This window comes from Triticum aestivum, chromosome 5D (assembly GCF_018294505.1).
Source record: "Triticum aestivum cultivar Chinese Spring chromosome 5D, IWGSC CS RefSeq v2.1, whole genome shotgun sequence".
NCBI classification, from domain to species: Eukaryota; Viridiplantae; Streptophyta; class Magnoliopsida; order Poales; family Poaceae; genus Triticum; species Triticum aestivum.
The window spans coordinates 194,151,677-194,163,023 of record NC_057808.1 but is presented as its reverse complement, the minus strand read 5'-3'; the positions used below and the strand labels follow the sequence as shown (position 1 = coordinate 194,163,023).

At 40.5% G+C, this 11,347-nt stretch overlaps 2 protein-coding genes across 2 annotated transcripts; both read right to left on the bottom strand.

The window, feature by feature from the left end:
- Positions 1-345: 345 nt before the first annotated feature.
- On the bottom strand, positions 346-1,792 carry LOC123120404 (putative nuclease HARBI1). Its single transcript, XM_044540383.1, has 2 exons — positions 1,148-1,792; positions 346-1,068 (listed from the first exon to the last, which is right to left on the bottom strand). Exons 1-2 carry the CDS (start codon positions 1,667-1,669, stop codon positions 346-348), a joined length of 1,245 nt encoding a protein of 414 aa, XP_044396318.1. The 5' UTR covers positions 1,670-1,792.
- A 773-nt stretch (positions 1,793-2,565) lies between these two features.
- LOC123120033 (DEAD-box ATP-dependent RNA helicase 5) lies at positions 2,566-9,613 on the bottom strand. The gene is made up of 12 exons (XM_044540045.1): positions 9,047-9,613; positions 8,834-8,958; positions 8,085-8,192; positions 7,854-7,934; positions 6,783-6,861; positions 5,814-5,899; positions 5,617-5,741; positions 4,927-4,995; positions 4,750-4,843; positions 3,813-3,977; positions 3,578-3,670; positions 2,566-2,866 (listed from the first exon to the last, which is right to left on the bottom strand). The coding sequence occupies exons 1-12, from the start codon at positions 9,531-9,533 to the stop codon at positions 2,774-2,776; spliced, it is 1,605 nt and encodes a 534-aa protein (XP_044395980.1). The 5' UTR covers positions 9,534-9,613; the 3' UTR covers positions 2,566-2,773.
- Positions 9,614-11,347: the final 1,734 nt, after the last annotated feature.

Below are 11,347 nucleotides of genomic sequence, written 5' to 3'. Positions count from 1 at the left end.
TTCTGTGATTATCAAAGAAGTGGTGGCCCCGCATGTCTGAAGGTTACCAAAGCAGGAGACATTTTATTTAATCATGTTACCATTTCATTTATATGTTCGTTCAGTTTCATGAATCGTTGCCAATTAAGTAGTATCATGTTTCTTTCCATATTGTGAATAAAGGAAGCACAATAACTCTATTTATTCTTTTTATTCATTCCTCGTATACAATGTTAATATTCTATTTATTTTATTGTACTGATGAGACATCCAACCTACCCAAAAAATATTGCTCAAATAAATGAATTTATTTTATTCAGTACACTTCTGAACAAAAACATATATAGAAAGGAGAACAAATGAAAGTTATGCAGTATTTCTTCTAGTCCGCCTGAGATAGTCTTGATAGTCATTCCACATGGCATCGGCTATTTCATCCCTTTTTGTGCTACCTAGTTCTCGCCGCTCATTGAGAGAATGTATATCATTTGTATACTTCATATCTCCACTTGGAACATCAATTATTTTTATTGGATCAATGTCTGATTCAACTTGGTCCAACCATTGTTCGCCACCCTCATTATTGCAAATAAAATTATGAAGAGCACAACATGCTATCGCAATTTCTGCTTGCGAGTCGATGGGGTATTGCGATGCACACTTTAGTACAGGGAAACGCTTCTTCAGAACTCCAATTATACGCTCAACATGATTACGAAGTTGTGCATGCCTCAGGTTGAATAGCTCTCGAGGATTTTGCGGCCGCTGATTGCATTTACCCTGCTCCACCAAATGGTACCTTACATTGCGATAAGGTGCAATGAAATTAGGCGTATTCGCATAACCAGCATCCACCAAATAAAACTTTCCTTCGGGGACATAGAAATTATTTTCAAGAGCATCTTGTAGAACGCGAGCGTCAGAAGCGGAACCTTCCCATCCGCTGCTGACATGGACGAAATGATTATCAAAATCACATGCAACCATAACATTTTGTGACAATGTTCCCTTTCTGTTACGATATGGATCTTGGTCTTTTGGAGATATGCTAATTGGAATATGTGTTCCATCTATTGCTCCAATACAATCCTACAAAAAAATTAGATACAATGAAAACTTTGTATTTATATTTGGCTATAGCACTGAAGGGTTAAAATGTGAATAATACCTTGAAATATGGCATAAATTTCGTATTGCTTGCAACTTTGAAAGGAACATTAATTGGAGGCAACTGTATTACACTTCCTGACAATATCATCAGGGCGTTCAACACAATATTGAAATAGCGACTTATGGTCTCACCACTATGCTGAAATTGCCCTTGGAGTGTACGATTGGTTGCATTCTTTGAAATGGCATATAAAAATATGCCTACTTGTTCTTCCACTGAGACAAAATTCGTATCTCTTAGATGGCATCTCTCTCGAAGACACTGGACCAAGTTACAGAAAATATACTGCTCCATCCGAAAATCTCGTTTGCATCTTAATTCATGACCTTCTAGAACTTCTCGCACGTACCGATCTCCCGTAAGGATGGATGTATGAATACGTGTGTGGTTGGCCGAGCTTCTATCGTTAGCATACAAAGCTTCGATGATAGCCAATTCATCATCTTCTCTACGTTTGCGCATCAAAAAATTACCCAACATTTTGATTGACAATATAACACACCTACAAAAAATGTGCATATGACATCTTAGGTATACACTTTCCTAGATCCCCCCACCCCCAAAAAAATGATTCATAATAGAACATATCTGCTAACTTGCTGTAGATCACATCCGTAAACCAGGAGAAACTTGTTGTGTGAAGGCTAGAAGATCTTGCGATCGTGTGTTCATTTGAAGAGGGGTATATATAGGTGGATTAGTTCAAGTCTTCAATGAGAGCGGCCCAAGCAAAGGCCATACGTGATTCTAGGATAGACATATTCTAACAGGTTAGGTGACATGCATGTAGATGCAGCAGGGGTAGACACATTCTACAGATCCGAACATCTAGTTCGGGTGGACGTGTGCATGGCGGCTGCATGCAGCCGGCCGCCGTTAGCAGCCACTAAATAGTCAGTCATGCATGCTAAATACTTGGTCAAAACTTAGGTAAAACAGCACCAGCCAAACACATATAAACTGAGAAAAACGTTGGTTTTAGAAAACTGCAGTATTACTTGCCTGCCGATGAGAATACTGTGGTTTTCAATTACAACAGTTTTCTAAAAACTTCGCTGCCAAACTAAGCCTTAGCGATTATGTTTTTGTAGATAAAGATTAGACGGATGTAGACAACCAATAAATCTAAGGTGAACCAATAGAAATAGAGTCTGGTGGAAGCGGTCATCCCGTGGGGAGAGACTCAAGAATATGATAGTACTGGTCAAATTGAGTGGAAATAAACTTTAAGCGTTGGAGATGCCCTTAGTACTGATAATGAAGTTAAGTGGAAATGCGAATCAAATTATGGTCATGCCTCTGAGTTTGTGTGTGTGTGTGGATCTTCACGATTTTACTCAAGTATTGTTTTTCTGACACGTGAACAAATTTATATGCTGATAACAGTGCAGCAATTCCAAGGAAACAAACACAAGTGCACCACGGAATCACCAGCTTTGACATAATAGGCTGCCGATACTGTTTTGGTACATTTCAAGCTTTACTGTTTTTTCTTCACTTCCAAAAAGAACATAGAAACCGCCCTCAGGAAAACAAGGAAAGGATTGACCTAAATCTAAATGATACTACGGTATCGAATGAATTTTCTACTGCTGTATGACCAACACCAGCAAAGCAAGTTAGTTACTCCTCGTCTGAATCACCGAATGTGATCTTTGTTGATTTAGGAGCATCTGCTGTGATTTCCTTGAAGTGGGAACCATAGATCTTTGATTCCTGCCCAAGAATAATTAGCACATTATGTAAGGTCATTCATGACAGACTGCATCCTCAATTTAAAACACTGCAGCAAATCTTAGAACAGACAGGTTTAACAATACAGCCATGAATGCTTACGATATGACCTGACAAATGCACTTTTGATCATCAGGTGATATGTTCCAACATCAAGACAGATTTTCACAGTTTTCACAGGTGTTCGATATTTTACAATCACAATTCAAATTTTAATGATAGAAAATTAAAGAAAATTAGAAACTACTTGGAACGCATTCAGACATAAAGTTCAACCCAGATAGGCCAGTAAAAGATAACAAAACCAACAGAACCTTTTAGTAATATAAGAATCTTATATACTAACATCAGAAAATATGCAACATTACGAAAATTATGCATTAGTATCACATTTCAGTTAGTTATTAACCCATTCATAATTTCACATACAATTTCCCCCATGAAAAACATATCAGACAAAGCATGCTGATGTACCAGGTGGACAATCAACCATATCGGCCAACATCTTACCAACTTACCATATGGTATTATTGAAACCAGAGGCCATATAGGTATAATTATTTATCTGTTGATATAACTGATGTATATGTTATGGTAAATGCATCTGTCCATACCATGTGTGTTCTTCATATGCTTAAAATATAACTTCTAAAAGGAAAATATGAGATGTAAAGTTTCCAGCTAGCCACAAACCTTTTTCTTCACATGTGTGCCAAATTTCGTAAGGGCTGGAGGAACAACCTGATCAGCCTCCCGTAAAACATTGACAAGCTCACCAGCAAGTCCCTGTATATGAGATTAAAACAGCAACATTACATGAGGAGTAACTTAACACTTTCAAGGTTTCTCCGTCTCTAGTCTATACATGAGTAACTTATAACACTTTCAAGATTTCTCCGTCTCTAGTCTATACATGATCTCAAGTTACCTTGTCCGCTTGAGTGAAGAATGTATGTGCAACACCTTTCTTGCCTGCACGACCTGTCCTTCCAATCCTGTGTACATAATCCTCCGTGGTCAAAGGAAAACTATAATTGATGACAACTTCAACATCAGGAATGTCAAGTCCTCGTGAAGCCACATCCGTCGCAATCTGCAATAATTACGATGTAGTAACAGACTTGGTGAAACAAGAAAGCCATATAACTAGTAATATATTGAACTAAAACCACGACAAGAATTATGGAACGGAGGGAGTACTATAACAAACAAGGGCAGTGGATAACGTCCAATGGTACCCTATTTCCAACATAAATATATTCATCCAAAACATTCTAATATGTAGATTATGTCTCATTTTTATGTTCACATTTTAACTTTCATGAAAATCTTAACATTCTTATGGGCTGTGAAAGAAAACGAGCCCAAGCACTCTTTCTTGTTCTTTTAATGTAGACTACAAACTAACAAAAAAATCAAAAGAACTTGAGCGAACATGATTCACTCTAGTATCATGCTAGATTTTTTTTAACTTCACGAATTTTCTACAATCATTGATTTTCACCATCTGCGCTTGGGCGCAGAAAATCCATGTCCCAGCAAACACGCTGACAAATCATAGGATGAAAAGCAAAATAAAGAGGATAAAATGCAAAGGATGCAATGCTGAGACTTAATATCGTGATTCTGCCATACCACCAGAACGATTATTATATTTGGTAAGCAATTCTCATAATTATATTGGTTAAGTTTATAAGGTTAATCTTTTGAAAGACATTGATAAATAGTTGAAGATATCAACAAACTCCACAGAAGATTTCTTCAAGGTTCAACCTCAGGTCGCAAAATAAGGAAGAGGTCATGTTTAAATGCTAGCCTACAAGCGAACTATTCAGGAGTACATGAAAGTCAGAGAATAAGCATACCATTAAAGGACATTTTCCTTCTTTAAATAAAGATAAGGCTTTTGTTCTATCATGCTGAGCCTTGTCTCCATGGACAGAAACAGCTTTCCACCCCCTTCAGAATAAACATATATAGATTAAACTAAAGAAGAGGAAATATGTAATAGAAGTATTGACTTGCAGACAAAAAGATGGTACCTTTTATTAAGCATTGCTTCTACTCGCCCAGCTTCTTTCTTGTACAACACAAAAACTAAAACCCGGTTGCTGTTGCATCAAACACAGGAAGTGCAATTTTCTCAGACCCATATTAACAGTTCAGGCCAAAAAAAAGACTTACAGGCAAAGTGAATATACTGAAAATTCAAGTTTGTGTGAAGCAATATTATTATACTCGACAGATTATCAAATAATACTAAAACTAAATATCGCATACATCCTGAGTCGTAGCATACTGCTGTTCTGAGAAGTTAGCCACAAGAAAAGATTGCTAGAGAGGAGACTAGGACAGCAATGTTTGGAAGCAGTAGAAATTGGGAAGATAAGAGAACAGGGAAGTATGGATCCGCCAATTGTACTTGACTGCCTGCAAGATCTAAGGGGAGAAGGGTGGGGATATATGCTAGCCTCCAGACCTATGATGGCAATGTACAGGAAGAAAGGTCAAACAATAGATTGATGCGAATCGTGGAATCATTTCTTTGCCAAACTAGGAATCTGAAGTTGAAAATCTGAGAGGGGGATAGGTGGGCTAAATAGTTCTATGATTTCAAGCTGAGTAGCTGACCACCAATGTTTCTATTTAATGACCTTCTCTAAATTGTTGCAGCTTTCATCAGTCTTGCTGATCGGCAACCAGCAGCATGTGAAATTTGTACAGCAATATACCTCTGTGCTCGATGATACTTGTCGAGCAAAGCAACTAATCTTGAATCCCGTGCTCTATCATCCAATACTTCAACAATTTGCATCACATCATGATTAGCTGCGAGATCTTCCGATCCAACAACAACCTATGATAAGGTGCCACAAGGTCAGCAACAAGCAATCAGGTATCATGAAAGGTGAAAACAGAGAAACATTACCTTTATTGGATTCGGATCCATAAACTCTTGAGCTAGCTGGTGGACAGCAAAAGGCCATGTTGCACTGAACATAACCATCTGACGCACTACATTAAGACATTGTATATTTATGGATCATATAGAAAAGAAAAGTTGTAGGGCCATTGATACAGAGACATCCAGAGAAAAAAACGGTATCAGTAAGCTGCTAAAGTATAGGCATTGATAAGCAGTAAACGGTATGAATAGCCATGGCAATTCATTGACTCTTGAATGCAGTCCATGTAGAAGGTCAAAGTACCGACCTATTGCTTCCACACAATACAATCATCACAATTTCTACATCATACTAAACACAGCATGCTCAAACTTCATAGACAGCTTAAGTTTACAACCGAGGGTAAAATGGTAGCAAGCTTATATATCCAGCAAAAAAACACAGGTGCAGGTGCATATCTCTAGTTATTTTGTCATCCCTTTTGCGCTAATGTATGTCAACTTTTTGGCATACATGCGCTCAATACCAAACAGATAGTACTGACATAATATGGAAAGATAACTGTTAGAAGTAGCTACTAGCTCTCACCCAGGACTCCGTTTCTGAAGAGACGTGTTTCACAAATGGGATTCTGTCTTGATGTGCTTCATACACACGTACACAAAAGAGCCACTACTTAGTAGGAAGCTTTATTAGATATCCATAACGCGCAACCTTGTGTTACAAGGACTCTTGGTCCTTTTATAGAGTTACAGACCGACCCTACTTGCTGTCTATTGGTTGGCATTCTTAAGCATGACCAACTTTACAGCTAATGGTCAACTTGTACTTGCTTCTACTACTCTTTCTTACCAATATGCAATTATCCATAAGCTGGACTAGAAACATAATTGTGACAACGTTAATACTAACAATAGCAATGATAGAACAGACCCTGCAGTTCCTGGCCCTACCCGCCCACACATACAAACACACATGGGATAGAGACTAACCCGATGATGTTTGGCTTAAAATCGCCCTGACCTCAGGTTCAAAACCCATATCCAGCATCCGATCTGCTTCATCAAGAACCTACAAGATACAAACATGTCTTAATGGGATACTTGTGAAACTCAATTCGACAATAGAGACAAAATTTAATGCAAGGATGGATGAACTAATGGTAAGCATAATATTGGCAGTAATCCCAAGAAACGCTGCAGGTGACTGCACTGCTGCCATATGCTGATTCATTATGAAACTTTTCATCATGACCACCCTGTGTTTAATTCTAGTCATTGCTGGTTAATTACATCCAAAAGAGAGAAGGGTGCAGGAAGGGGAAGTGCCTTCAGTTATTTTGTTCATACTAATTTGAGTTGTATCACCAATAGTATTTTTACAATTATGAATTGGGCAACCAGATGGTTTTAAAGAGTATGAGCAAACCTGGAAGTTCAAGCTATGTAAATAACTAAATCAGTTTGTTAAGAATTAAGAATTATGTAAATAACTATTATCATTCTACCACCAACGTTTCTTTTTTCAGAATTATGAGTTGGGCACCCACATGGTGCTATGAGTATGAGAAAACCTGGAAGTTCAAGTTATGTAAATAACTAAACCAATTTGTTAAGACTATGATCAGTGACAACAGCATGATATGGTTAGGTAAAAAGAAAGTTAAAGCTATGGAAATAATTTAAGCATTTTATGTCATACATAGTTATTTTACCAATGACCTATCACTCAACTATCCATGTATGGAGATTTGATTAAACCACGTGAACGTTTTCACGTACAAATGTTCAACAAAACAAGCAACCGTATGCTACAATGCTACTGGAGTCCAATCATGCACTTACTTTTCTTGCTAAGTGTATCCTGTATTCAAGATCTTAATATAATGCAATATACTTTCTGTTAACAGGTATGAGCCTTCTAAAAGAATACTAGAGCACAAACTCCACAACAAACATAAAATATCACACGATGATGTTCAAGTTATGTCCGTATAAGAATAATTATTTTGCAAATCACAACCACAAATAACAAAAGAACTAACAGAAATACAGTCAACTTACCACAAAAGAAACCTCGTTAAGACGACAAACACCCATTTCAATGAGGTCTTTCATACGACCAGGAGTTCCTATGACTATTTCCTGGTAGAACAGTAACAAAATAAGCGAATGGAAGGCCAGACAACGAAAAAATTCATAAGGCTAACTCTTTGATAGGAAAAACTTCAAATCACGATATGATGAAACAATCAGTAGGGTGAGCAAGAAAAAATCGAGTTTGTGTTATCTTACAACTCCAGATTTAAGGGAAGATATTTGGGGTCCTTTTGATGTTCCACCATAGAGGCACACTGAATTTATCCCGCATGGCGCACCAGCTTCAGTAAGTACATCTGCGATCTAACACAGTAATAAAGTGCAAGTCATTTCAGTATATTCAATTCCAAAGAGACAAGTTCTTATGATAAGAATATGGCAATATCCCAGTTAGCAAAACAGCCTATCTATGACCGTGAAACGGTAGACAAAGGTTAAAACATGATTATGACATTCCCTTTAAGCTGCTCAGATAAGATTCAAGAGATAGCATAGCAAGTGGGGTCAAATTGGAAAGAACTGAAAATCATAGATACGGAAAACTGCGCATAAGAGTTGACAATGGCACATGCTTAAGCACTTCAGAAACACTGCTCCTACCAACCATTCAATATTAATGATTCTAAAAAAGTGGCAGTGGGGGTAAGTAAAAGTGTGTACAAAAAACTCCAAAAAAAACTATGCTACTGACAATGTAAGTAACATGGTCATCCTCATAAATAATTATGCCAAAACAATGCCAAATCAGGGAAGCCACAAAGATACAGCTTTAACTGAAACACTTCAATGAAGAAACATAGAAAGTGCGCAGAGCATCACACGCTAGTTGTATCACGTGTCGTTATTGTTGACGCCAGTAGCTCTAATTTACTGCCACAGCAGATGAATAGCATCTACCCAAACATTGAAAATGACAGCACAATGAACATGCGGTACAGGTTTACCTGTTGAGCAAGCTCCCTTGTTGGAGCCAGCATGAGGCATCGCGGCAACCCCTTCTTGGCGCCTTTTTCACTCAGCTTCTTCCTGACGTGCATCAGCGCCGGCACACCAAACGCAATAGTCTTCCCTGGCATAGGGAAATTACAACGAACGCAACATATTAACACGGTGAAGAGATAGGATACAGGAGCAGAAATTGCAGAATTATACAGTACCAGATCCGGTGGCAGCGATGCCAATGAAATCGCGGCCATCGAGGAGATAGGGCCAGGCTAGCGCCTGGATGGGCGACGGCCGGTCGAACCCCTTGCAGCAGTCGAGCACCTGGGTTGGCAGCGCCGCGGCGGCGAAGGACTTGAGCGGCGCATACTTGGGGTCCGCGAACCCCTTCCCAGTCACCGCCACGCTCTTCTCCACGGCCCCTCCTTGGTCCGGTTCCTCTGTGGCCACCCCTCTCTTCTTGCTGCTCTTGGCCTCTTCTTCCGCCGCTGCCTCCTCGGCCTCTGCCGCCAGCTTCCGCTTCTTGTCCTTCTTGCTCTTTTTATCCTTCTTTCTCTTGTTGGATGGTTCCTCCTGTTCCGCCGCTGCCTCCTCGGCCTCGGCCTCGGCCGCTGGCTTCGGCTTCTTCTCCTTCTTGCTCTTTTTATCCTTCTTTCTCTGGTTGGATGGTTCCTCCTGCATAGAGAGGAGTTTGGGGTCCATGGCGGCGGCGGCGGTGTACGAGGGAAGAGCCGGGGTTCGTGGAAGAGAAAGGAAGGCCGGGGGGAGGTTGATTTTAGGGCACTACGTGAAAATTCATACTTATGGAAAGGGAGCGGCTGGATCTCACTGTGCGTGCATTGTGGGCTTCGCAATGTGGGCTGATATTGGGTTGCGTTCTGTGCGTTCAGCCTTGTGCCTGCGTTTATTTTTCCTTTTTTTGCACATTGTGACCAAAACACGGCCGATTCCCATTTGGCGCTCGTCAAATTATATTATTACCAAGCACCAATGTCCGTGTGTTGCAATGCGGGAAAAGAATTCATGCTTTGGAACGGGAGAAAAGAGCTCATGCTTTGCGACGGGCGAAACAAATCTGTACACACCCGTAGCAATCCCAATGGTGGATATCATCTAGAACACCACATAGAAAACAAACTTCACCTCAAGGGATATCGACAATGAACCAGCAAAGACGCAACAAAGGTCCTGGTGAGTCAGGGAGATGTGGATGGAGGTGTGGGCAAAGAGGAAGGAGCCATTGACATTGAGTCATACGAACTCGCTGGTGAGACAACGAATCACATGCCACACAAAGTGTCGTGGGTGAGGGCGTCTTGAGGGGCCTTGATGTTGATAGGTGTGTGGGCCAGTGGCGGGAAAGGACCCCCTCTTCTTGTGCTTCATGGCATGCTCTAATCCACCGTATTATCTTCCATCATTGGTGCAGAGCACCCCAGGGTCATCCCCATGTATACTTCATCACCACCCCAAGCACCAAGTGGACCAATGACTAGAGCCCATGCAAGAGCTATGAAAACCAAGGTGACATCTCTCCTACTCGGGCTCTCTATGCATTCGAGTGAGACATGGCCGCTACCTCAAAATGGGACTCTATGTGTGCTAAGGTACAACGACCATCTGGCGGAACCAAGAGTTGAAGAAGGAACGAACGAGGAGATACTAGCAAGCACCAAGAAGAAGGACCCTGGAGCCCCCGGAACCCCTGCTCCCAGAAGTAGCCCGAGAGCATGCAAACTCTCTGTAAAGCCCAAATACTCCTTGGAACCTTGCCTAGAACCTCCGGCCTCGACGACCCCAAAGCATTCTTCTGCCTCCGTTTAAGGTTAGCAAAGCATAGACAAAGAACTAGAGAGAGATTTGCTCATATCTATCCCTCTCCTTCGGAGATCAAGGCTTACTTTGGAGAAGAAACCCATACTGGGATCATCTAGGCCTTCCTTGTGGAGAATATCTACCCCCTCAAGACCTCAATTTCTCCATGGATTTGGGAAGAACTACCTCTTTACTTATTTCCTTCTATTGATTGTGGATTCATGTGCTTGGATGGGATTGTGGAATTAGTGGATGTGTGACTTTGTATTTTCTTTCTTTGAGTGTTTCTCTTTGTTCCTCTTGTGTTCTTTCTTTCAACACCTCCAAGTGTGAAAGATTGAGAACCCTAGTGTAGGATCGAAAGTATGTCTAGAGGGGGGTGATTAGACTACTTAACCAAATAAAAACTTAACCGTTTCCCAATTTTAGTTGTAGGCAAGCTTTAGCAATTATACCAAGTCAAGAACACCCTACACATGCAAGTCTAAGAGTTGAGCAGCGAAAAGTAAAGACTTTGCATATGAACATTAAGGAGGGATCGGAGAAATCAAACGCAATGAAGAGACGATGATTTTTGTCATGGTTCCGATAGGTGGTGCTATCGTACATCCACGTTGATGGAGACTTCAACCAACGGAGGGTAACGGCTGCGCGAGTCCACGAAGGGTCCACGAAGAAGCAACCTTGTCTATTCCATCATG

Excerpts from the sequence above, each read along its gene's own strand:
- LOC123120033 (XM_044540045.1), bottom strand. The coding sequence starts at position 9,533 with ATGGACCCCAAACTCCTCTCTATGCAGGAGGAACCATCCAACCAGAGA. Across the intron at positions 7,935-8,084 it reads CTTCCCTTAAATCTGGAGTT|GAAATAGTCATAGGAACTCC; the intron begins GTAAGATAACAC and ends CTGTTCTACCAG. Across the intron at positions 3,671-3,812 it reads TCTTCACTCAAGCGGACAAG|GGACTTGCTGGTGAGCTTGT; the intron begins GTAACTTGAGAT and ends TCTCATATACAG.
- LOC123120404 (XM_044540383.1), bottom strand. The coding sequence starts at position 1,669 with ATGCACATTTTTTGTAGGTGTGTTATATTGTCAATCAAAATGTTGGGT. Across the intron at positions 1,069-1,147 it reads AATTTATGCCATATTTCAAG|GATTGTATTGGAGCAATAGA; the intron begins GTATTATTCACA and ends ATTTTTTTGTAG.